This window comes from Miniopterus schreibersii (assembly GCF_964146895.1).
Source record: "Miniopterus schreibersii genome assembly, chromosome: 12".
Lineage (NCBI taxonomy): Eukaryota > Metazoa > Chordata > Mammalia > Chiroptera > Miniopteridae > Miniopterus > Miniopterus schreibersii.
Window position 1 is genome coordinate 46,327,452 of NC_138112.1, and position 27,898 is coordinate 46,355,349.

General features: G+C 34.9%; 1 protein-coding gene across 35 annotated transcripts in view; it reads right to left on the reverse strand.

Moving 5' to 3' along the window:
- Window positions 1-27,898, reverse strand: part of SOX6 (SRY-box transcription factor 6) — a 512,419-nt gene that overhangs the window by 279,205 nt on the left and 205,316 nt on the right. For all 35 annotated transcript variants that reach the window (XM_081154523.1, XM_081154504.1, XM_081154513.1 and 32 more), the window contains one exon: window positions 10,166-10,373. In XM_081154523.1, the coding sequence (XP_081010649.1) occupies window positions 10,166-10,373 (208 nt within the window). The remainder of the gene's footprint in view (window positions 1-10,165; window positions 10,374-27,898) is intronic.

A 27,898-nucleotide genomic window follows, 5' to 3' on the forward strand; every position in this document is an offset into this window, starting at 1 on the left:
CCATTTAAATCACGACAACAACCAGATTTAACCAGCTGGGCCATATTCTCCTAGGCAATGCCTGTTGACCTCCTCAGTCACAGCTGCTCAAATGAAATTCTCATTAGACAACTTATTTTCAGAAGCCAAAGGACTCTCTGATTAAATATAAGTATTTAGATATAGAAGTCCTTTTTAAAGTATTCATTTTCTGACAACTGTCGCTTATGTTAGAGCCCAGCTACATTGGCAACAAGATGGGTGATACAAGGATAACTAAAATTCATCATTTAATCACAGCTGAAGGATTTTCATCTTGGAAGCATTTTAAGCTAAATTAATCAAAGTCTCTGTGCAGACTTTACCCACCAATATAAACAATGTTTTAAAAGGCAGATTCTGATATTTATTCATTCTATGCATCTGTCCATCGATGCATGCATCTATGCATTTATCTACTTACCTACCTACCTACCTATCTGTGACCAAATAAAATCAAGGTTAAATCGACAACAAAACAGAAATGTTGCTGATTTTCCCACTAATCTCACTTTCAGAAGAGGCACATCTGACAGAACACCTCTGTTCATCAGTGTTTCAGCAATCCAGTGAAAACACTGCTCTGGGGAGGGCATTTCTTGAAGATATGGGAGATAAAACACTGGAGAATTATTTGGTTAATCAAAGAATCTGCTTGTAAGAGTATAACTTTCCTGTTACTATGAGGAGAGTTTTTATCACGTAGATATTGTTTTAAAATAGAGCATAATAAATAAACTTTTTATAGATCATTTTCTGTATTTGAGGGGAAGTGGGGGGAAGGAGGGGATGATTTAGTCTGAAAGAGTCAAAACATTCTCCAGAACAAGAATTACTCAGGAAAGGTTATTTATTATGCTAGTCACACAGGCTTGTCACTCATGAAGGATGGCCTTCAAACAAGGAAGTAGTAGTGAAGGAGAGGTGGGTTATGTATTTCAGAGCTCTTACATATCCCATCAGGATAAGAGATGTCTCAAATGTGGAGATGGACCTGGGCTTTTAAAGGGTCAAACCTCAGACCTAGAATATAATTATTATAGAATCCAAAATCTATCAGAAACTTTTCAATGACATTTTCTATAATTCTATCGGTTCTCCTATTGTGCTGTCCTATTGCTCCAAGCAGATAATGAAAATTAGAAATCAGCCTGGCCGGGCATAGCTCAGCAGTTGAGCATTGACCTAGGATCCAGGAGATCGGAGTTCGATTCCTGGTCAGGGCATATGCCCGGGTTGCGGGCTAGGCAGCCGATCAATGACTCTCATCATTGATGTTTCTATCTCTCTCTCTCCCCCTTCTTTCCTCTCTGTGAAATCAATAAAGATATGTGTGTGTTTTTTTAAAAAAAAAGAAATTTAGAAATCAAACTCAAAATTAAAAATAGAAATCCTCATTCCTCCCATCTCCAAAACATGTCCCTCTACTTTGTTTATTAATTGTGTTACCACCCTTCTACTCACCCAAAGTTCAAAAACTCTGAACCACCTTTAAACCATCCCTCTCTCCTCACTTAAATGTCAAGTTCAATAATTCTAACTCCTAATATCTTTTCCATATGTACCCCTTCTTCCTTTCTCCTTTCTGCCACCTTAGGTCAGGTCCTCATTATCTCAGGGCTGAAACAATTTCCTTAATGTCTCTCCATGCTCCCATACATCCTACAGAGTTCTGCCAGATTAACCTTCCTGAGAAAAAGCTCTAATCCATCACCTTATTGTACTAAAAAATAGTAGATGATTACTCCATAAACTTCAATATAAAGTTCAAACTCCTTAGCCAAGAATTGAAAGGCTTCTATAATCCGAATACAACCTACATTTTCAGTCTTATATCCCATATGTATCTTTACATACTTTGCTTTTGTTAAGTAAGATGGTCCCCTCTCTTTACTGTTATTCAAAATTATCTTTGCTGTTCTTGGTCCTTCACTTTACATATGAATTTTACAATCAGCTTGTTAAGTATCCCACCACTGAACACACATCCAGTTGTGATTTTTATTAAAAACTTATTGAATTTTTAGATTAAAGTAGTAAGATTTTTATTGAATTTATTGGGGTCACATTGGTTAATAAAATTATATAGGATTCAGGCATACAATTCTATAATATATCATCTGTATATTATATTGTGAGTTCCCCACCCCAAGTCAAGAAGAATTTAACGTTATTATGTTATTGAGTATTGCTATCCACAAATATGATATAACTCTCCATTTATCCAGATTTTTTTATGTCAATAAGTTTTACAATTTTCTTAAAGAACATGTATTTTTTTTCTTTTTTACCTTTTGACCCCTTCACCCATTTCTCCCACCAGTCTGTTTTCTGTATCTATGAGCTTGGTTTTTTTCTTTTTTTAGATTGCACATATAAGTGAGATCAAACAGTATTTGTCTTTCTCTGTCTGACTTATTTCACTTAGTATAATGTCCATCCATGTTGTTGCAAATGGAAAGATTTCATTCTTTGTATGGCTTTTTAATATTCCATTATTTATATATATATACATCATCTTTATCCATTCATCCATCCATAGACACTTAGGTTGCTTCCGTACTTTGGCTATTGTAAATAATGCTGCAATTAACAAGGGGATACATATATCTTTTTGAGTTAGTGCTTTTGTGTTTGTTTGTTTTTCAGATAAATACCCAGAAGTGAAATCAATGGATCCATGGTAGTTCTATTTTTAATTTTTTAAGGAACCTCCATACTCTTTTTATAATGGCTGTACCAGTTTACATTCCCACCAACAGTGCACAAAGGTTCCCTTTTCTCCACATCCTAACACTTGTAATTTCTTGTCTTTTTTATAATAGCCATTCTAAGATGTGTCAGATGATATCTCATTGTGGTTTTAATTTGCATTTCCATTATGATGTTGAGCATCTTTTCATGTACTGTTAGCTATCCATAGGTCTTCTTTCGAAAAATGTCTATTTAGATCTTCTTCCAACTTTTCAATCCAATTGTTTGATTTTTTTTTAAATTTTTTGCTATTAAGTTGTATGAGTTCTTTATGTATTTTGGATATTAGCCCCATATCAGCTATATGACTTACATGTATTTTCTCACATTCAATCACTTGCCCATTCAATTTGTTGATGGTTTTCCTTTGCTGTGCAAAAATTTTTGAGTATGATATGGTCCCACTTATTAAGTTTTGCTTTTGTTGCTTTTTCTTTTGGTGTCAGGTTCAAAATATCATCACCAAAACCAATGTCAAGGAGCTTACCACCTATGTTTTCTTCTAGGAGTTTTATGGTTTCAGGTCTTACATTTGTCTTTAATTCATTTTGAATTAATTTTTATATATAGTATAAGACAACAGTTGAGTTTTATTCTTACGCATGTGGCTGTCTAGTTTTCCCAACACCATTTACTAAAAAGACTGTCCTTTCCCCTTTGCATATTCTTGGCTCCTCCATCATAAATTAATTCACCTTCTATGCATGAGTTTATTTCTGGGCTCTGTATTCTGTTCCATTTATCTGCGTGTCTGTTTTTATGCCAATACCATTCTGTTTTAATTATTACAGCTTTGTTATATAGTTTAAAATCAGGGAGCATGATGCCTCAAGCTTTGTTCTTCTTTCTCAAAATTGTTTTGGCTTTTCAAGGTGTTTTTGTAGTTCCATACAAATTTTAGGATTATTTGTTCTATTATTTTGAAAAATGCCATTAGAATTTTGATAAGGATTGCACTGAATCTGTAGATTGCTTTGGGTAGTATAAACATTTTAGCAATATTGATTCTTCTAATCAGTAAGAACAAATATATTTTCATTTATTTGTGAATTAAATTTCTTTCATCAGTGTCTTATAGTTTCCATACACAGTTCTTTCACGTCCTTGGTTAAATTTGTTAAGTGTTTTATTCTTTTTGATGCAATTGTAAACGGAATTGTTTATTTTTCTTCCAGGTATTTCATTACTAGTGTATAGAAATCAACAAGTTTTTTGTATATTGATTTTGTATCTTGCAATTTTACTGAATTTGTTTATTAGTTCCAACAGGTCAGGTTTTTTGATGGAGTCTTTAGGGTTTTCTATATAATAATATCGTATCAACTGCAAATAGTGACAGTTTTACTTCTTCCCTTTCTATTTGGATACGTTTTAATTCTTTTTCTTGCCTAATTGCTATGGCTAGGACTTCCAATATTATACTGAATAAACATGGTGAGGGCAGGCATCTTTGTCTTTCTCCTGATCTTAGAGGAAAGGCTTTTCAGCTTTTCATCACTGAATACAATATAAATCACAGGCTTGTCATATATGGCCTTTATTATGTTGAGGTGTGTTCCCTCTATAACCACTTTTTGAGAGTTTTTTAATCAGAAATTGATGTTGAATTTTGTCAAATGCTATTTGTGCATCTATTGAGATAATCATATGATTTTTATTCTTTATTTTGTTAATGTGGTATATCACACTGACTGATTTGCTGATGTTGAATCATCCTTGCATCCCTGGAATAAATCCCACTTGATCATGATGTATTATTCTTTTAACATATTGTCGAATTCAGTTTGCTAATATTTTGCTGAAGATTTTTGCATTTATGTTCATCAGGAATATTGGCCTGTAATTTTCTTTCCTTGTGGCATCCTTGCCTGGTTTTGGTGTCAGGGTAATTTTGCCTTATAAAATGAGTTTGAAAAAGTTCCTGCCTCTTCTATTTTTTGGAAGAGTTTGAGAAGGGTTGATATTAATTCTTTTAATGTTCAGTAGAATTCACCAGTAAAGCTATCTGATCCTGGATTTTTGTTTGTTGGGAGGTTTTAATTAGTGATTCAATCTCCTTAATAGTAACTGGTCTGTTCACATTTTCTATTTTATCATGATTCAGTCTATATAGGTTTTTTGTTTTGTTTTGTTTTATTTATTTATTTTTTAATTTTATTATTGTTTAAAATATTACAGATGTCCCTTTTTCTCCCCAATGACCCATTCCACCCTGTTCCTTCCCCCTCCCCAGTCCCTCTCCCCACCATTGTCCATGTCCTTGGGTTGTGTATATATGCACATAAATTCTTTGGTTACTCTCTCCCCCTCCACCCACCCACCCTCCTCCATCCCTCTGACATTCATCAGTCTCACCTATGCTTCCATGTCATTGAATCTATTCTGTTCATCAGTTTATTAAGCTCTTTAGATTCCACGTATAAACGAGATCATGTGATATTTGTCTTTCGCTCCCTGGCTTATTTCACTTAGCATAATATTCTCCAGGTCCATCCATACTGTCCCAAAGGGTACGAGATTCTTCTTCCTTACAGCTGCATAGTATTCCATGGTATAAATGTCCCACAGCTTTTTTATCAACTCAGCTACTGATGGGCACTTGGGCTGTTTTCAGATCTTAGCTATTGTAAACTGTGCTGCTATGAACATCAGGGTACATATATCCTTTCTGATGAATGTTTCAGGATTCTTAGGATACATTCCTAGGAGTGGAATCACTGGGTTGAAAGGCAGCTCCATGTTTAATTTTTTGAGGAACCTCCATACTGTTTTCCATAGTGGTTGCACCAGTCTGCATTCCCACCAGCAGTGTACTAGGGTTCCCCTTTCTCCACACCCTCGCCAGCACATGTCGTTTGTTGATTTGTTGATGGCAGCCATTCTGGCAGGTGTGAAGTGATACTTCATTGTGGTTTTAATTTGCATCTCTCTGATGATTAGCGACATTGAGCATTTTCTCATGTGTCTCTTGGCCATCCGTATGTCCTCTTTGGAGAAGTGTCTATTTAAGTCCTTTGCCCATTTCTTAATTGGGTTGTTTGTCTTTCTCTTGCTGAGTGCTATGAGTTCTTTGTACACTTTGGAAATTAGCCCCTTATCAGATTCATCCTTGGCAAATATGTTTTCCCAGACCGTGGGGTTCCTTTGTATTTTGAGGCTGTTTTCTTTTGCTGTGCAGAAGCTTTTTAGTTTGATGTAGTCCCATATGTTTATTTTTTCCTTTGTTTCTCTTGCCCTAGGAGATGTATCAGTGAAAAGTCCACTACGTGGGATGTCTGTGACTTTACTGCCTATGTTTTCTTCCAGGATTTTTATGGTTTTGTGACTTACATTTAAGTCTTTTATCCATTTTGAGTTTATTTTTGTGTATGGTGAAAGTTGGTGGTCTAGTTTCATTCTTTTGCATGTATCTGTCCAATTTTCCCAGCACCACTTATTGAAGAGACTGTCCTTACTCCATTGGATACTCTTGCCTCCTTTGTCAAATACTTACTGACCATAATGGCGTGGGTCTATTTCTGGGGTCTCTGTTCTGTTCCATCAATCTATAAGCCTGTTGTTGTACCAATACCAGGCCGTTTTGATTACAGTGGCTTTGTAATATAGTTTGAAGTCTGATAATGTGATCCCTCCCACTCCGTTCTTTTTTCTTAAGATGGCTGCAGCTATTCGGGGTCTTTTTTGGTTCCATATAAATTTTCGAAATGTTTCTGGAAATTCACCATTTCTTCTAGGTTGTCAAATTCATTGGCATGTAATTGTTCATAATAGTCTCCTATGCTCTTTTATATTTCTTCGGTATCAATTGTAACATCTCCTCTTTCATTCTGATTTTTTTATTTGCATTCTCCCTTTTCTTCTTTTATTTTTTATGTTTTTATTGATTTCAGAGAGAGGAAGGGAGAGGGAGAGAGAGGAACATGAATGATGAGAGAGTCATTGATCGGCTGCCTCCTGCATGGCCCTTACTGGGGATCGAGCCTGCAACCCAGGCATGTGCCCCAAAAGGGAATCGAACTGAGATCTCCTGGTTCATGGGTTAACACTCAACCACTGGGCAACACCAGCCAGGCTCTCTCTTTTTTCCTTAATTCTAGCTAAAGGCCTGTCAATGCTGTTTAACCTTTTAAAGAACCAGCTCTTAGTTTCACTGTTCTTCTCTATGGTCTTTTAGTCTGTTTCATTTATTACTGCTGTATCTTTAGTATTTCCTCCCTTCTACTAATTCTGGGCTTCTTTTTTCCTTCATTTTCTAGTTTCTTGAGGTGAAAAGTTAGGTTGTTTATTTGCGACTTTTCTTGTTTCTTGAAATAGGCATTTATCACTATGAACTTCCCTTTTAGGACTGCTTTTGTTGCATCCCACAAATTTTGGTATGTATATTTCAATTTTGTTTGTCTCAAGTATATTTTTATTTCTCTTTTTATTTCTTCTTTGACCCATTGGTTGTTCAACAGCATCTTGTTTAATCTCCACATATTTGTGAATTTTCCAGTTTTCTTCATGTAATTAATTTCAAGTTTCATACCCCCCTGTTAAAATGCAATTACGATTGCTGCATACCTCCAAGGACAATTAATCTTCCAAAGAAGATTATCTCATACATGGATAGCTACAACTGTTGGTCTTATTATAAACAATAATCTCGTTCCTTGTAACTTCTTATCACTGATCTGCATTCTATCCCCAGGGAGCTAGATAGAATAATTCAATCCCTCCTCCATATGACTTTAATCTTTACAGACAACCGTCCTGTCATCCTTGATCTTCTTTCCTCTGGGGTTAATATTACTAGTTTCTTCACCCACTCCTCTCATTATATAATTTTGCATCTGTTATCATGTCAATTGTTATCCTCTGAGAATACTTTTGAGTCCCTCTTAAAATGTGATAATTCTCAACTCAACACAATACTTCAGGTGCATTCTACTGAACAGGGAGTTCAATGGGACTACCATCTTTTTGCTGCACACTTTAATTCTAGTAATGCTGACTGAGATAGCACTGGCAATTTTTTAGCAATATTCACCATGCTAACTCCATTGCACTTTCTGTCTCCTTAAACTCATAAGCTTTTTTTCTTATTCATGTGTCTGCTATTTCTTTCAGTAATTACTTGTGCAGCTGGGAGTTTTGGTCATAACCTCTGGACTTGACAATACAATCTATTAAATTTTATCTTGATGGTTAGTTTTAAGTCCATATTTCCAGTTTGTCAAAACCTTTTGTGTCTTTTATACATCGTATTCACTGTTTCTCTCAGATTTGTGGCATCTGTGAGCTTGATAAGCAGGTTTATCACTTTTTAATATTTGTACTTACTATATTATATACATTAACATATGCTAAAAGTGCCTGAATTCTGATGTTGAAGACATATGTACCATAGAAAATAATTAAAGTTCTATAAAGTACATAAAACACATTCTTCAATAGTAGGAATATGGTGATAAAGGACTCTTAAATTGGAGGTCTCATCTCCTAAGTATCTCTCTTCCATCAAATCTATAACACAGTAAAAAAGAGGAAAAATATAAAACTAACAATTACTTGCAAGGGAAAAATGATTTAAAATCCCCTAGCAATCCGGGCCAAAAAAAAAATCACAAATCCATTTTTTTATTTTTATACTAAAGAGTCCTCTAATGTATTTTAAAACCCACTTCTTACAAACTAAAACCATTTTTTTATGGCAAATCACAAAAGTAACCTAGCAATCTCACCTATTCAGAGATTACTGATCTGGCAGCCTCAGTTATTCTAGAATATAGCCAGGAATGTGGAAAATAACGTCTGAGCAGTCAGAAGAGTCAGCATGATGTCCATGCACTAAAGCTCCTCCATATTACCTAGAATTTCTCAGTAATTCACTGAGACATATTTGTTAATATTTAAATATAATCCAGTATGTCATGATCATCTAATTTCATAACTTATAAATCAACAGCAGAAAATTAGAAATTATCCACAACTAAGCAAGATGTAGCAGCCTGTAACCTAAAGAGGAGAAACCAACACACACACACACACGCTGAAAATATGTCTATATCAAGTAAACACAAGAACTCCAAAGTTTTATATTTGCAAAGAAATAACCATAAAGACAAACAGTACTGATTACTCCAATGATCCCTGGGGGCTACAGCATGATAAAAAAAACTGACATTTATAATAAGATAATCATCATAATACCTCAAATTTATATATTTTGCTGTTCATAAGGGACTTTTATATTCATTATTATAGTTAATTATCAAAATATTTGAGTTACCAAGTCAGGTATTGGTACCAAATCAAATTTTAAATTTTATTGTTCAGGGACTTCATAGAAGTTACCTAAGATCACATTAATTGTTAGATAGGTATTGGAGTTCATAAGCTACCACATCATCACCCCACTTCATCAACTAATATTTATATTTTATGCTATATAATGTGGTTTTAGTAAGGCAGGAAAGCATGTAATACATTTTAGAAATTTCCACAAAAATTACTGATGTGCTGAACACATCCAAAAAATTATTTGAAACTTCCCCAAAAATTAATTTGAAAGTTTTTAAACTTTTGAGCCCTTGAAGGAATAATATTAAGTTACATGAAAAATTCCCTTATATCAAATCCCCATCTCCCTATAGTGCCACAGAGGTTTAACTTACAATGTTAGTAATAAATCCAGAACCATTAATTACCCTACATTTTAGTCTAAAATCCGTAATAAAAAATGAAAGAACATGCATATTATAGCAATCACTTAGACTTGATTTATTTAATTGAAAAATATTATTAAAGAGTCTTTCGCCTGTTTTTTAGAACATATTTGAACCTAAGTGGATTCTTGTGAAGAGAGTAGAGAAGGTGATGTGGAATATTACAGTGGATGTCACGAGTCAAAGCCCTTCCCCCTTGAGCATTTAGCTTGAAAAGTATTAAAAACCTTCAATTCTACAACATTTGGAGGTAAAATGATATTTATAATATTTATAAAAATAAGGAGAAATAAATTGGGGTTTTCTTTTTGCTTCTTAAGTATCTGCCATTTCCATAATAAAACACTATCCAGCAAAAGGAAGTAAGACAGAAAAAAATAAAAATAAAATTGCAGCTGAAAAAATTCCTATACTACCTTTTTATCAGGGCAAGGCTTACAGTCAGTTTAAAACCTTCATCTGTTATCGTAAGAACCAAAAAAATGCACAAAGTTTTACAAAAATGGAGCTATCTGCTTAACACTCCTAATGGATCACAATCTGCCATCACCATGGTAACCTCTGAATAACTTTTTCCCAGCTAGTGCCAATTATGCACTTCTCCGGCCCTTGAAATCCCACTTTTTTTTTTTAAGGCCTGGAATCTTTAAAAAAGAATAAAGCCTGACAGTTAAGTCCACACATACCCTCTTGTTCAGTACGAGTCATTTCCTCAAGCTTCTTCTGTTTCAGTGTGTCCACCACATCGGCAAGGCTCCCTTTGCGGCGTTCTGGGGTTCCAAAAGTAACACTGGTCATTATCTCCCGATCCCGACTCCCTTCGTCAGGCTTATGTGGTGAGGTAGAGGTATTTCGGAAGGAATATAGGGAACATAACTTATTATTCTCTGACTCCTAGAAAAACAAAATAAAATAAAACCATTAGAATACTTGTTTCTTTGCATCACTGGGGGAAAATCCCAAATGCAGAATGACAATATATGATGTTTAGATGGACAAACAAAATATATTAACTATCTCTACTTTAAAAAATACTAACGATTACAGAAGCAATTATTAAAGGAACTATCCTGAAATTGCAGATTCAAACAGTTTTGTTTCGTTTTTTTTAAATTAAAAGCAGCCTACGTGGTTCATTAACAATTTCAAAATGGACACTTCAACTTCTTACTCATTTATGCCCTTCATTTAAAATAGTTCAAATTCAGTTATTAATTATTAGGATTGGTAAAGTTTTTCTTTAAATTGGCAGGTTTATTTGCACAGCCTAAAAATATACATCACAAAGACATTATCATCCTTGAATTGAGAATCAATAGAAAAATTAGCTTCAATCACCACTGTTAACTGTTCACCAGAAAACATATAAAATATCTAAGTCAGTGCCCGAAACATAACTAACCTAAATATTTTTGTGTGCTGGGGCTTGGGGAGAGTCACTTTTCTCCAGCTGTACACCTGTCAAAAGTTACAGAAACCTCTTTCCATTCCTTACCCTTAACTTTGACACTTCAGCACACAGTCACACACATTTTCATGTGGCATTTAAAAATGGTTTGTGTTTATGTTTGTTTGTTTACAAAAGAACAAGTTTGTTACAGAAACATTTGCACAAGAAGTACTTCACAGTACAGAGAAGTTGGCTGTGAGGAGGAAAAACAAATCTTAGATTAGAAATAACAGACACCTAAAAGTTTAGAGAGAAAATGTTTTCCTATCCCTCTACATCAGAACCGAGGGCTGAGGGAACTACTATTTGGCCATAGCCCATCAGTAGTCATGCGTTCACCTTAACTGCCTGTGCCTGGGTAGTTTCTCAATCCCATTAAAAAAAAAAAAAAAAGTGAAACAAATAAAGCATCTAGCCTTTGTGGTTCTCATCAGAAGCTTGAAAATCTGAACTGCTCCTATATTTCTCTCCCTGTTCACAAAGAAGCCTGGCAAGCTGCAAGAACTACAGGAAGAAGCAGGAGGTAAAAGTTACAGATTAATAATTAGTGGGAAAGAGGGAAAAAGGAAAAGGAATCTAAAGAAGTAAGTTTTCACATATATTAAATGAGATAATAATTGTGCTCAATGAATGTTAGGTATGTAGATATTATTGTCATTATACAGAAAGTAGGAATAAAAATTATTTTCAGGGTTATTGGGAGCATATAATGAGATAACATTAATACAGTAACTAGATACAATGCTGAGCTCATAGGCAGTGGTGTTTCAAAAATGGTAGGTACCATTATTCTGATGAAAGGAGCAGACCTAGGAATGGAACCAAGGAGGATTTCCCCCTCTCTGGACCTAAAAATATTTTTAGTAAAAAATGTTGTGAGTCTTTAACTAAATTGAATATTGTGAAGTCTGTGAATATACTAAAAAAACCATATACCTCAGTTAAAAAACCTGTCCTTAAAGCATTTAGGCTCTATACAGTACCACTTTTTTCTCTCATGACTAATTTCAGTCTTACTTACTCATGTCACTTACTTATTAGATCAACTATGTTTCTTGTGTTTTTTTTTACTCATGGGAATGTGGTCACTGCCATCCTGTACCACAGACAATAACCATGAGTTCCCACATCGATGACCCACACTGTCAGTCCCATAATCTGCGCAAAGTGGCTCAACACTACCAAGAAGCAGGGAGCAAGAAGCTGAAAAGTCAGGATTTCTCCAGGAAATCCGTAAGAACTATTTGTGATATGTCTCCAGGGCATCAAGATAGGCATGAATGAAATCATAAATGGCTTAAGTCGTGTAAGTAATCTTATATCATTCTTAGGGACAATGAAAAAAGGCAAAATTTACTATATCTGGTCCTCACTTTCTAACTTTCTAAAACTAAGAAATATTGGCCTTTCATGAGCGGAGGCCTATAAGCAATTTATCTGAGTAAAGGGGCACATAAATCCAAACACTTATGATGAAGAAATTATTGTTGGATAAAAGGCAAAAATGCCAAAATAGAAAAACTTGACAAAGAATCTCTAATCTTTTTTTTCTAGAGGACTAAATGATTTTTAAATAAGTTTTCTTAAGAAAAAAAGCTCAACTTATTCTGTAATTTCCAAAAACAAAATAGATCCTATGAAATATCAATTGAGGCCAGATTCCCAATGATAATATCCGAGTCTTAATGCATGTCACTGCAGCACAACTGTGGAGAGATCTGAGACAATATTTCCCTCAAGCAGTGATTCTCAAACTTCAAGATATAGAATTCCCTGGCAAGTATGTTAAAATGCAGATTCCCTCATCTCCTCCCATACCCTGAGGAGGAGGACTCAGGAATATAAATTTTGATGAACATCCCAAGTGATTCTGATCACAGGTCCTTTAATTCTGATGCACCCTACTTTAAGAAACATCAGTCCCTAAGAAGGCAATGAAATAAATGTGCTTTGCCTTAATGTTATAATGCAGACATAATTATGAATAATTTTAAGAAGTCTGTTTAGTTGTAATTTTTTAAAATAACATAAAAGAGATTACCTCTCTTTTGACCTTTATTGTTAAAACAACCACTATATAACATGACTGAACACATGAAAATCACAAAAAGCAGAGCTTCTGGGGCACTGAGTAAGCATTAGTTCATCCAAAGGAAATTTATCATAAGTTTGTTTTCTTTCAAACCTTAACCTCAGTGTCCTCACCAAACCTAATAGTAAAAAATTTATTCAAAATATTATTTAAAAGAATATCAGTCCTAATTTAAGAAATAAAGAAAATTATGTTGATTCAGATTATCTAAAGAGCATTTCACTAGAAATCAGTTAAACACAGTACAAAAATTATATGTCGATCACTGAAAAAGAACCCAATAATATCAGAAAAAAGTCATTAGGCAGAGTTTCTAGAAAAAATAAGCAAATTTCACAAATTAAGAATATTTAATTAAGATGTTTTTGTGTCTGAAGGGATAAAAAAGTAAATATTAAAAACAAAATGTACATATTGTGACAGATGTTAAATAGACTTATTGTGATGATCACTTCACAAGATATACAAATACTGAATCATTATGCTGTACACCTGAAACTAATACAACATTGTGTGTCGATTATACCTCAGTTAAAAAACATGTGAGGTGATGGATGTTAACTTATTGTGAGAATAACTTCACAATACACACATAGTTAAATCATTATGTTGTACATCTTAAACTAATACAATGTTATTGGTCAATTATAATTATATCTCAATAAAACTGGAAAAACACATTAAAATAATATTGCTCCAATTTTTCAGAAGTTATGTAAAACTGATTGCTCAGAGGTGGTATTAAAAGAATAGTCAACTTAAATAGCCTTCTCACAGTGCTGCGAATATATATCAAATATACTCACCTCACTCTTCAAATCTCAGATCACACTGCATTTCATCCCTGAAGTCCTCCCTTACTATACAGAGCCTCACCATTCTCCTATTTACCCACAAACTACACATCGAACCACATAGCTCAGCATTTAACAGAACACTAGAATAATTTATTCGTTACTGTTTTGCAGGTACTAGGTACATTTGCAACTAAATGCTAACTCTTGAAGGATTGGGGCCATGTCTCTTGCTTCTTCTATATTCCTCCAGAGCATCAAACAAAATGTTAACTGATGAACTTGAAACAACTACTCACTAAATATGTCAAAAATTAAGGCTAAGGGTAAAGATTTGCTCTAACAATTACAGGATTGCTATTTAAGCAAAATAATGAGAACTGAGATATTAAAAAAATAAAGGATTTGTTTAATAAAAGATGACATAACTACACAATGGAATACCACATGGCCATTATAAATAATATTATAGGTGTCGAATACAGTGTTGTTTATGGTGAGGAATAATAAGAGGCAACTTGCATGTCCAATTGTAGGGATTATTTGAGAGCATTATGGTTTTACACATATGGTAGGATAATTTGAAATTATTGAAAATCACATTTTTGCAGAAAATTTAATGACATGTGGGAATATTTAAAATGTACTGTTTGTGAAAAGTATGTTAGTGAGAAACATCAATACACATTTTTTAAGAAAAAATTATTTATAGAAGAAAAGACATTAAAATATCCAATAAAATTAATGGTCCTCTGAGTGTTAGGATAAGAGGTAATTTTTATTTTATTTTCAAGGTTCTCTATTTTTTTAAATGCCCTATCATAAATAATACTTTTAATCAGGAAATAAACACTATTTTCAAGGTTGAAAATAAATACCAAAAAATGATGAAGAAATAATTTATTTACAAGACATAATAAGTAGAAAAATATATATACTGAAGAATTTAGTATATAACCTCAATTGTGTTACATGTGTACATAAGCATAAATATGGCCACACACAAACCAAACACCAGGGAAGATATACACCAAAATGTTTATAGTGATTTCTAAATGGTGATGATATTATTGGTCATTTTAATTTCTTTTTTTTTTTTTTTTTTGCTTATCTTTGTGGTCTAATTTATAATTGATGAAATATTGGTTTTTAAATTTTTTTGGTATTAAATATTTTAAAATTTAATTTAATTTTTAAATTATATTTCTTAATTGTATAACAATATATTACTGATTTAATTAGTTTCAGATGTACAGCATAGTGGTTAAACATTTACATAACTTACTAAGTGATGCTCCTCAACAAGTCTAGTACACACCAGGCATCAGAACATATTGTTTATATAATACAGAGATGCTTGAAGGAAATATAAAAATGAATTTAAGAGAATACAGTTTGGCCTTCTTGAAGATGTCTACAGTTAGTATATTATAGTTTCCCTGTACTGAACCCAGGAAAAAGCCCCAAACTTTCTTTCATTGGTATTTCTGTAGTTGAGGGCTCTCAAATAACATTTTCTAATAAATCTGATTATTTAAAAGGGAATCCTTGTATCAGCTAAAATCTAGATCCTTATAATTATCACCCATTGTTTCCTGTTTGCCCTCAAAAGGTACACAAAATCAATTTACTTCCTCTTCCCTATTAGAGTTGTTCAAATATCTTAAGGGAAACATTAAATTAATAGTCCTTTTCTGGTGAAACTCCTCTAGTTTCTACAACCCATTTCTCATTTGATGTAATTTCCAGACCCTTTTATCTTTCTCCCTGATGCACTCCAGTCTCTAGTTATTGTTCTAAAAATGTGTTGCCAAAAACTGAATGCAAAATTCTGCATCTTCATTTTCAGCAGGAAAAAAAGTAACCCTCAGAGATTATGTGGCTTCCCCCTGTCTGAGGTATAACTGGCAGAGCTAAAATCTAAATGTAGGTTTTCTGACACCATAGCCAATGCTTTTTTCACTCCACCAGGCTTTAATTAAATCAGTTCTCTATTTGTTATACAAGTAACAATAAATTAGTTATCTATTCTTATATAAAAATCACCCTAAAGCTCAGTGCTTAAAAGAATAATTATTTATTATCTTTTATGTTATCTGTGGGTCAGGAATTCAGGAGCATCTGGGCTGTTTGGTTCTGCCTCAAGGTCTCTCATGAGGTTGCCGTTAAGTCAGAGGCAAAGGTTGGAATCATCTCAAAGGCTTCTTTACTCCCAAATGTAAACACTTCAAAAGCTCAAGGCTGAAGTCTGGGGTTCCTTAGACATCTTCCTCTATCTCTGTGTGATCTCTCCACATGATGTTTTCTTTCCAGCACGTTGGCTTCAAACTAGCTAGACTTCTTACATGGTAGCTCAGGATTCCAAAGGTGCATGCCCCCAGAAAAAGCCAGATGAAAGATGTATCACTGTTTCTAGCCTAGCCTGAGAAGTCATGCCCTGTAAACTGTCAGTGAGTTCTATTCAATAGTGAGGACCAAGGCTTGCCCATAGTCAAGGGAATGGTAGTTTAAACTCTGCATTTTTATAGGATGGAGTTATAATTATACCCTCGAACAGTTGCTGTGAGAAATGAATAATGTATAAAGCATTTAGGACAGTGCCTATCACATAAGTACTCAATAAATGATTACTACTCTTATTAATCAAACATCCTTTGTCCAATTGTCCTTTATTTCAATTTTCAATTCTGAAAAATACAGTCATGATAACCACTGGCACCATTTTTAGGTTTTTATTTATACTCATCCATCTAAATGGAATAATCAATACATGTTCAAAAATCACCTTCTTTATGAAGTCATCCCAAACTAATCCCACCAAGATCTGGCCCTCACAAAGCTCCTGTAACCTGTCCACTTGTAATTAGCTTTTTCTATGGGTACTGTCAATTACACCTAACTGCATAGGGATTATCTCCATTCTGTCCAGGAACAGCTAGAGAACACTGCTGCTCTGATTCGTCTGAGTTGCCAACTGCACCTAGACCAGGAATGCGAATGGGCAGCCATACTGAGAACAGAGAGGAGAGCAGTGGGCTGAGGTTGAAAAAGTCAGATAAGATGTCAGAATTTGAGATCAGAGACCGAAGGCCAGAGACCATTTCTGACCAGGAATGGAATTCTTGCCCTACGCAATGGAGTTGAACCCACATACAGGCAAAAGTCACTGACGCTGGGAGAAATGATTGGGAAATGGACTCTAAGCAGCTGCATGAATCAGCTTCCCTTCCTGCTGCCCAATCTAATTGCAGGACAGAGCATTATCCTCTTACCCTTTCCTCCACTCATCACCAGGCCGGTTTAAATGTGTTCAATCTTACTGCACCCTATGCTGTCAGTTTTGTTTTGCTTTTTCATCTGCTCTCTAATTATAGCTTTCCCTCACTCTAGTCTGCCTGCCCTAAAGAGAAACTTTATTGAGATACCCAATCACAGATTTGTCCCTGATTTCTGACATTCCCCCAACCTCTAGCAAACCTCTATTTTCTTAGACCTTACCCCAAATCACTCAGAGTCCAAATGCTAAAAACGGTTCTTTCAAACACTCTCTTACTGGAACACTCCATGGTTCTCTATGGTGTGTGTCCTCACTACTACTGCAATGAAGAAACCCAACTTGTTCAACTACAAATATGTTCTTTTGCTGAAGGGAATTAAGGAATGCAAGGTCCGTAAAGAAATTAAAAACAACAATAAAACCCACTAAAAGTTGTTTTTGTTTGTTTTAAATCACCATGTACTGGCAACTCAACCATGTCAGTGATTAACATATTAAGTTACAATATATATATACTGCTTTTTCTTTAAACAACTTTTTTTGGATGAACCAAAAACTACCTGAGACTATGCTGTATAAGAGACATTCTACTATGGTGTTACTGAGTGACTGACAGAAAAGCTTTATCTAATCTAGGTTCCAATAACTTCTTGCTAACAAAGGAAATCTAACCTTTTTAATATGCTGAAAACTAAATTGCTAACATTTATAGGTTCTTTCTCAGAGGAAAAAGTATGTTTTTCTCTAATGTGACATAGTTTAAGGAAGAACGTTGGTTTAAAAAAGCTTACATAAATGAAAATACTGAGTTTGGCTCCAATTACCAACAATTTACTCCTGACAAAAGAATAATTTGCTCTAATAGTGAAATAAAGTGTATTCTTTTTCTCTTTTATTAAAAATGATACTTGGTAGAATATATTAAATTTACATAGCATTTCAAAGCTGGAAATGCCACTTTATTTTATTACTATACTGTTCAGTAGCAATAAATTTATTCATGATTTGTCAGAATATAGTTTTTTAATCAATATTTGCTAGTGTCATGACTCCTAAAGTCCAAGAAGAAAAAGCCATTTTTAAAATGTTATTTTGATTCAAAGAAAACAATTACAAGACAAAAGGCTTTTTAAAATGGCCTCATCACCATGATATTTAATAAATGGGAGTAAATATAGTGAACAGAGTAAATATGGAAAACTATTTAAAATCTCCAAACTTGTTAAGACAATCACATAGAAAAGTCTTGCATCATCTAAATACCACCAGCCTCACATATAGAATCAAATCTCAAGATTCAAAGGTCCTTGCCCAGCCGGGCATGGCTCAGCGGTTGAGCGTCGGCCTAGGATCCAGGAGATCAGGATTCGATTCCTGGTCAGGGCACATGCCCAGGTTGCGGGCTGCAGCCATCAATGACTCTCTCATCATTGATGTTTCTATCTCTCTCCCTCTCCCTTCCTCTCTCTGAAATCAATAAAGATATATTTTAAAAAAACAACAACAAAAAAACAACAAAGGTCCTTAAAAATCCAATTGTTCAACTCCATCTAGTAGCTGAATCCCCGGTGCAAGAAAAGGTAGTATAACAGTTAACAAGTATAGGCTCTTTGGGCCAGATTTTCTAGTTAAATCCATTTTTCCATCTCATATAACCCCAAACAAGTCAGATAATCTCTCTTGGCCTTAATTTCCTGATCTATAAAATGGGAGTGATAATAATAGTAGTACAGAACCTACCTCACAGTATTGTTATGAAAATTAAATTAATTAATAAAAATAAAACATCTGTTGCATAGTAACTGCTCATTAAATAGTGGCGGTGGTAGTAGTGATGGTGGCTGTTACAATTTCCCTGACAAGCAAGCTTTTTCCCTCTCCTTAAACACCTCCACTGCTAGAAGATTTGGCACCTCTCAAAGCAGCTGATTCTATCTATGGAAGGTTATCAAACATTCTTATTTATAGGAATATGAATCCTATTTCTTCAACCTATGAAAACATTTCCATCCCATGGAAACATTTAGAACAGCCACACTTTCAATGCATACACACAGCATTACAGTACCCTTGTATCTTTTCTTTTTCTAGGCAAAACGTCCCTGTTTCCTTCATTTCTTCCTCATAGAGGCGGGTGGGCCATCATGATCATTCTCCCCTGAGTATGTTCCAATTCATTTCTCTCGCTCTCTTAAAGAGCAGTGCCCTGAACTGAATGTACTCAATATTGTCTAAACAACAAAGAATTAAGGCACATGATCTATCACTGCCTTAGGGATATTAAAGATCTAATGCCATGGGACAGGCAGCCTCATAGATGAAGACTACTTTATAACTTTTTGGTAAAGGAACAGTAAGAAGAGCTTTAAGGTGAGCCCCCCGATAGTGAATTCCCCAACATATGGAGCAACATTCTATCAAGGTCTCCCTCAGCTACTAGCTGATTCATGTGCCTACAAACTCCAGACAGTTACTTTCATCTGGCAATTCATTAGTATTTAAACTACCCTATGATATTCAACCTAAGCAACACTACCAGGCCAGGTTGAGTTGGCTAAGACAATTTTAACCTTGAAACCAACAAATTTAGAATTAGCAGGAGACTTATTCAAATTTTTCATGTTTGAGATGAGGAAACTGAAGTCAGGAGATATGAAGTGACTTCCCTAAGGTCACACAGCAAATTAGTGGCACCTATAAGCACAGGCCTTCTATGAGGTAACATCCTTTCCTAAATAACCCCAGGGAAAATATTTCCACTGATTCAAAAGAAGGTGTTTTTGTTGTTGCTACTGTTGTTGTTTTGACAACCTGAGGCATTAGGGAAGAACTGGTGTGCTTATGCAGAAATTGGAGAAGTAAAATTAGACAAGTTTTTCCCAAGCAAATTTCAATGCCTGAAGAGTCGAATGATTCCAGGGAGGTTTTTTGAAGAGGTAACTACTTACTCTAGTATCAAGTTCATTATCCTCATGCTCTCTTCCTTTGTAGTTGTTTTCTTTTCTTCCCCATTTCAGGGTACACTTATGAAAAATAACTGTGTATTTTATATAGAATCAGCAAAGCAGCTAGTATGCTTTAAGTGACTTGAAGGTTATCATGGAAGCTTCAATTATACGTACATCACAGAATCCAGACATCAGTCAGTTCATCAGGAAACCATTTTGCATAAGCATCATCCAAAAAAGAACTCTGGGGTTTGTCCACCCCAGACATCATAATTAATCATCTGAAGCAAAGGAGGTAAAGTAAAAAAACTTCCCTATCCTCTATGAAAAACAAGGGAAGAGCCTTGAGAGTAGGAGAGTCAAGGTACCAGGGGCCTGTTGTATGACATGGGTGTTGGCAAGGAAGAGGAGTGCATGTAGTATGACACAAGTAATCTGTTGAAATGTTGATAATCCAGTTTCTGGGAGATCTGTCCTTAATTCAAGACAGGAACTGGTGCCATTGATGGGGAGAGGGGATCTACAATGATTCAATGGTATCATAGTAGCTTCAGTAAAAATAGAAAATGATACAAAACTCTTAGGGAAAAGGTAAGGTAGCTGGGATCCACTAGGAGATGAGGTAATAATTAGGCCCCCAGAAACAAATATCAATGTCTAGGGTGTCTATTTTTAAATGATGAGGCTGGGGTCACAAAAATAGCTCAGAGTATGCTCTTTGTACCTCACAAATCTTAACATTAAAAAGTACCAGGGCCCAATGAAGGTCTGTCAAACCTATTTATTCCTTAACAAAGATTCTGTTCTGTTTACAGTGAAGTTCTTTCATGGCCCAATTTTCCAAGGGAAGAGGGACTAGAGAGCAGGTTGCTCTGTATGCCATACACACTGAGCACGCACAGCCCCTCCGTAATCTCAACAATCTCTCGTCTGCACTGGGATTTTGCCCAGTAAGGTTCTCAATTTTGAGAATTTCACCACAAAAGCCTTCAAATTTCCTTCTAATATATCAAATACATATAATGGCTTACCAAGAAACTCTTGGTGATCCAGAAATTTTAAAATAACATCTCTAGCTCTCTGATTTAAGTTTTTACAAAGAGAACAAGTTCAAAGAAACTAAAAGTGATTTTTCAGAGGCTATGCTGTTTATAAAACAACTATCCAGCTATCTATCTACCTATCTATCTGTATTTACATTTCCAGGGAAAAGGAACCTAGGCACAAAAATGTCACCAATTTACCACAAAGCAGCAAGCAGAAATCTAATTCTGTCATCAGGTGCCCCCAATGTCTGGAAGATGTGCATTGCTCTACCCGGAGGCAACACACAACCTTGGATTGATGGCTCAGTTAGAATCATACAGCCTACGTTTTCTCTCTAGCAGGGGTGGGAGGTGTGAACTTTTAATTTTTTTCTCTTAACTTTCAAATACCCCAAAACTTAGATTCAGACAGATTCCTTGCCCTACTGTGACATCCCTCATGGATCCAAAAAAAAGTAGCCAAAAGGAGAGCCGAAGTCTAATCTTACTGTCAATTTCAGAAAGCAAACTAAAGAAACTATAATCAGCTTCACATACAAACCATATCAGTGTCAGAACAAAACAAAAAAAAATGGAAGAAGTATCTTTGGCAGAATCATACCAGGTACAAAGTAAGTTAATACAACTAAAGGGCAAATGTTAACTCTGAATTCAAGAGCAAAAATTTTCTCAATTTGTTCATGGATTACATTAGCTAGCTCAATGCTTATGTAAAACACTATCAATTTACCACTGAGACTAACCAAAAAATTCCTAAATAATAGTAAATGCAAAAAAAAAAAAAAAAGGGGGGGGTAAGTTCTAGTTCTTCGTATTTCTAGGCAAACAAATCTCTTCTATTACACCACCACAATCTATCGACATGTGAATGAGGGCAAATTTCTTCCCAGAAGCTTGTTGAACTTGAGAAAATTGAATTCTAGGTACTCTCACTACACTGGCAGTAAAATAATCAAGAGTTAAATTATAGTAACAGCAAAAGTTTACAAAATAACTTTCAATCATTTTATTAAATAATGCCTCCCATTTTCTAAAGTGCTAATGAGATATAAAGAAGATAAATGAAATGCATAAATATTCATTTCTAATTTTTGCCTGATTGTCAAATTTTATTAGTAAAGCTTTGTAATTTATACTTTGGATTTCAGAATGTAGTTTACAAAGAGATATATCAGAGAGCTCAATTTGCATCACCTAGAAAAATAATGCCTAGAGGTCATGGGAATGTAGTAAGACCAAAATAATATTTAAAAGGTTAATAGTATAAAAAATAAATATGTCATCACATTGAAAGCTATAGTAACAAATGGAATAATAGCTTGAAGCTGTTCCTCTTTAAAAAGGTTACATTTCTCTTGGAAAGCAAGGAAAACTTATTACAGAGGACAATCAAACAGTGGGGTAATTTGCATACCAAGGTAATTAAGGCACAATCATTAGAGGCGTTCAAGAAAGATTAGATATGCTAGGGAAGGAACAGAGTAGGGTCTTTCCTGCTTAATGCAGGTGTTTTGACTCAATAATCAAAGAGAGCCCTTTCAATCTCATCTCCGGATGAAAGATGGGAGCAGGATTCGTATGTTAAAGTTACCTTTATGGAAAGCAACCTTGTCCAAGTTCAAGTAAGAAAGTAGATCTGGAGGAGTGCAAGGACAATCCCAGTTTCCTCCTTCCAAAGAAATATGCTGCCTATCCAGGCATCACCCTCTTATTCATGATGATCTAGAAGAACCTTAAGGTTCATATTTCATTCTAATCATGAAAAGTTGAAATTAGTCATGTGAATCACCGCATGCTATATAATACATGCATTATACTTTCTACAAAACACTGCTTAGAAAAATTACAGAAATGTGCAAATTCCATTATCCCAGTATCACATTTCATTGTAGTAATGTACCCAGATCGTTACTGGGCAAGAAGGAATTCTGAACAAGAAAGTGTACATTAATCAGAACCACCTATGTACTGAAAGGAGCTTGTGGAGTTCTGCTTTAATCAGAAAATTATTGGTGTCTTGAGATCAGCTTTCATTGATTAATACTGATCAATTATGACAAGAAGCCTATTTAAAAAAACAAACCTTCTACTATGTTGAAATGCCATTTGAATTCATCAAGACAATAAAAGCTGAGTGAACTAGGCCAGCTCAAATTGTTCTGCTAGACTAGATCAAACCACATTTCTATTAGTAATCAAGTCTTATTTTAAATAATTATCAAAAAAATGACTTTCTCTAAGTGTCTGGAAATGTTATAGAGCCCAAACTATACTTTAGTCATGAAGGAATATTTGCATATGGATAGTAGACAGGAAAAGTCAAACTGCAGGAGCATCGCTGTGATGTACACTAGCATTTTATTGGTGAAAGAAATGAAAACAAGATATTTATGAGACATAAAGGTATCAAATAAAAATGAAGCAAATTAGAGGAATATTGGCTGAATCCCAGAAAAGATAATCCTCATGACCATGAAGGAATTCTGTAAATTGTAAGTGAATGTCAGTGATAAAGTTTGTTAAGAGATTCATATTACAGTCAGTGCTCTACAAGCCTCAGTTACTGGATCTTATACACAGACTGAAAAATTAAATAAAAATAAACATGGCATACCCTATTTCCTTGAAAACATTCTGTATACCCAATTTTATTATTTACACTGAAAAACAAGAAAAGATACTAGGGTCCGATTTTCCTTGAACTGTTAAGATACAAAAGAAATGCAAAAAGTCTTTGCACGATGTAGCAAAGTACTGAATTTTTATATTTTGGCAGGTGCTCAATATGCAGCCCACATAATCACATGCTAATGACTGGAGTATGTTCATCAGCATGCATACCTGATTCCTTCTTGCCCAAGGGAGAAAAAAGCCAACTATACCAGAGCATGTTAATGTTCCTACTTTTGATAAAAATTTTGATAATATGCTTGGTAAGAAAACTTTCCCAAAAAGTATATTTAGAAAGGTGTATTATATCATTAAGAAGAATGATAAAATACCTCAAGTTTTCATAAACACAGATATGTTTTCAAGTAGCATCTGAGTAATCATTTTGTTTAATTTATACAACCCAGATTTGGGAACTTCTAAAAAAATAGCTTTTCTTTTCTAGAAAACCAGGAGGTGAAAAAAAAAGGTGATCAATGTGTTAACACTAGACATTAGTTGTCTATTTCACAACCCACACCATCCAATAAAATATGGTTTTATTTTTTGGTTCAAATTGTAAATGAATTTTTGTCATTAAAAAAAGGAGACAGTACTGTGTGCTAATAATACGGTTTCAAATTTATAGAAAATGGAAAATTTCCCACAGGGCTTCCTGGAGAATATTGTTTCATGACTCAGGGAGGCAAAGATGGACATTTCTACTTGTTACCAGAAGTTTAGGCTTGAATTTTACTTAACACGAATGAATTTCCAAAATCCTAAAATGAAGGAATAGTGACAACTTCTCAAAAAGTCTAAACCTTGATAGTTTGTGGATATTTTCCCCAGCGCTTCGTAAACAAGTCAGGTACCAAAAAGAGGCACATGAGCTTGCCTTAGGTGTTAAGTCTATAAACAACTTAGGACCAAATGAACTAGTGGGTTTCAGTATACTTTCCAAAGCAGTCTCAATAAAAGTGAGGAAATAAATTTCATTTGGGTGCTGCCTTATGTCTTAAATGACTAAATCTTACCAAAAACTATTAACAATTCAAGTTTTTAAAATCTTTGAAAAGGCAACAAAATTAGAAATCTTCTAGAAGTCTGTCACAACATAAAACATGGCTGAGAAAGATTAAATCCTCACTTAAAATTCCTGGACTATGTTATCATGTAATGAAAACAGTTCCATTCCCAGAAATGGTACAAAGTCCACACCAGACTTTTTATGACTCCAATGAACTACATAAAACTCTCCAGAGTTGATTAGCAACTTCATTGGACTGAAAGCAAGAAAGGCTGAGAAGGAGAAACTGTTTGCAAGCAAGAAAGTATTGGTCCCAACAGTTATTTATTAAATGTCTCAACATGCCTATCATTATTTTCTTTCAATTACAACAAAGGATATTATTGGTGCCCTTTATTTATAGCAGAAAAGTATTTTTAAAACTTTTCTAGAAGATAAAACTCACTTGGGGAAATTTAACTGGTCTCCAAAATAAGGAATTCTGATATTCTGGGGCTGAAAGTCCAGCTTGGTTATTTCTACTTAATTGGACTAGTAGTTAAAAGCCAGATGCATATAATCCCATTTTGGCTTAAAATATATATTAATATAAGTATACATGTAAGTACATACTTGCACATGTGTAGAGAACATCCTACTTACAATCTTGTCACTTTTTAAATCTTATAAGAGATACTGTTGGTGCCTTACCCACATCCCTGTGTCCTACCCCAGAAGTCACCTGCAAACAGTCCACTCTTAGGCAAAAAGCTTCTGTCCTCACATAGGACCATTTTCTGTCCTGCATCAAGCCTACCCTCTCCCCCTCTCTTTGGTCTCAGCAGCTTCATGTCCTATTCACTCTTTTTTTTTTTTTTAAATATATATTTTTAAATATATCTTTATTGATTTCAGAGAGAGGAAAGGAGAGGGACAGAGAGAGATAGAAACATCAATGATGAGAGAGTCATTGATCGGCTGCAGCCCGCAACCCGGGCATGTGCCCTGACCAGGAATCGAACCCTGATCGCCTGGATCCTAGGTCGACGCTCAGCCGCTGAGCCACGCCCAGCCAGGCCCCTGTTCACTCTTGACTAAAGTTCTGCCCACATGTACATTACTTAAAATCATCTCCTCACCCTCTGCGTGAATGTTGTCTTCTTCAGAATCTATGGGAACGCCTTGAAGAATAACCTCCCTAACTGTTCAGGCTTCCACTTAGCATCCAACTCTCACCTGCACTACTGCAATAGTTTTCCTAATAAGTGTCCTTCTGATGTTATCTCCTACAATCCATTCTCTACACAGTAGCCAATGTGATCTTTTAAAAGCATAAATCAAATCATGTTAGTCTCGCTTAAAATCTTCCAGTGGCTTCCTCTTGCACTTGAAATAAAGTCCAAACACCTCACTGTAGCCTATGATACATACCCCATAGTATCTGTGGTCTGTCTGCCTGCCTCCTTAATTTTTCTCACACTGTTCACTCCCCCACCCATTCCACTCGAACTCCTCTGTTGTTTTCTGTTGCTCAAACACACCAACCAAAAGGCTTTTGCACTTAGTCCAAATTTTTGCATAGTTGGCTCCTTCGCGTTATTCCAACCTCAACTCAAATGTCACCTCTGTGAAAAGACCTTCCCCAGACAGTTTAAAGTAGTCATCTCAATCATACTTTCTTAATTTCCTTCATGGCGCTTATTACCGTCTCAAGTTGTCTCACTCTGTGAAACTTCTTTATTGCCTGTCACACTACTAGAATCTAAGTTCCATGATAGCATAGAGCTCATCTGTCTTCTTCACAAGAAGGTCTCTGCCCCTAGAACTTAGTAGGTCCTATATACTCAAGTAATCTTTAGCAGACAATCATTGCAACACAGTGTCATACGCCGGTCACAAAACACTGCCACAAAATGTTCCTCCGTGCTTGTTAGCATTAAAAAGAATACTACGCTCTACATTATTCCATGAAAAGATTATGTGAATTTATTCCTGCTTAAAGAACCAGTCCTAATGGGAACAAAAACATATTTCAGGGGGCAGTGTCAATACTCTACACAAAAAGTGCTGGTGTGCTGGCTTTGGCATGAGAATAGTAGTAATTTTACACAGCAAACAAGGATAGTGAAATCTTATTTACACTAACTTTTCAGCCTTCAAATGGATCTTACCAATTAGCACAGCACACTAATTTAAAATTAAACATTTCTGTATCCATAGTATAAGTAATTGTCATTAAAATCAGAGTCTAAAACTTTTTTATCTCCTGTTGTTCTCTGAATGCTGATCTCTAACATTTCTACTCTTCACTTAGGCCACAGTAAAGTCTTTTCCTTGTTTGAAACTGTGTGGTCTCTCATATTTTATTGGAGCGCCACCTCAAAACAAACAATCAGAATTTTAACATTTAAAGATTTTTTTCTGATCAGGAAGTGGGGGTTAGCAGAACTTCTCTGCTTTGTCTTTACCCTCACTTACAGAAGAGCTCCTCTGTGGTCTTGGTATTTCAAAGTAAAACCCCTTCTGAACCAAGGAGATAAGAAACTTTTAGTGCCTGTTTCTAACTGTTCCTGAGTGAAAGCCATCACAGAAAGTAAATAACAATGGAAACTGAATAGGCGCTAATAGAATTTTTTGTTGTTTTTTAGACTTTCTTTTAAATTTTATTTCCCCACAACAATTTTATAGGGTTCAATTACAGTAAGTAACAGATATGATCCATTGAGGAGAACTACAAGTTTCACTCCACTTCATAACAATCCTTTTGGACTTTATGTTTACTTGAAAGTATAATGTGGTAGAATATTTATTAAATTTTACTTTTGTCACAACCCCCCCGACACACACATACACAATATGCATGGTTTGCAGGACTACCCAGAAACCTAAAATCCTTCTATTGTTTTTCTTTCCTGTAAAGAAAAATTGTTTGGTGATATGATACTTGCATTATAGGTCTGATGTTACACAGTATTGAATCTATTGAATGAAAAGGGAGCACAAAGGGAATTTCCAAATGCAGCTGCTATTTCCCATTTGTTAAATCCTTTTACTATACCGTATAAGTACACAGCTGGGAAATACTATAGAGTGGGAGTTAAAACAAAATATTTTGGCTTCCAGACATTCAGAATACACAAAGGGTCCAGTGGAA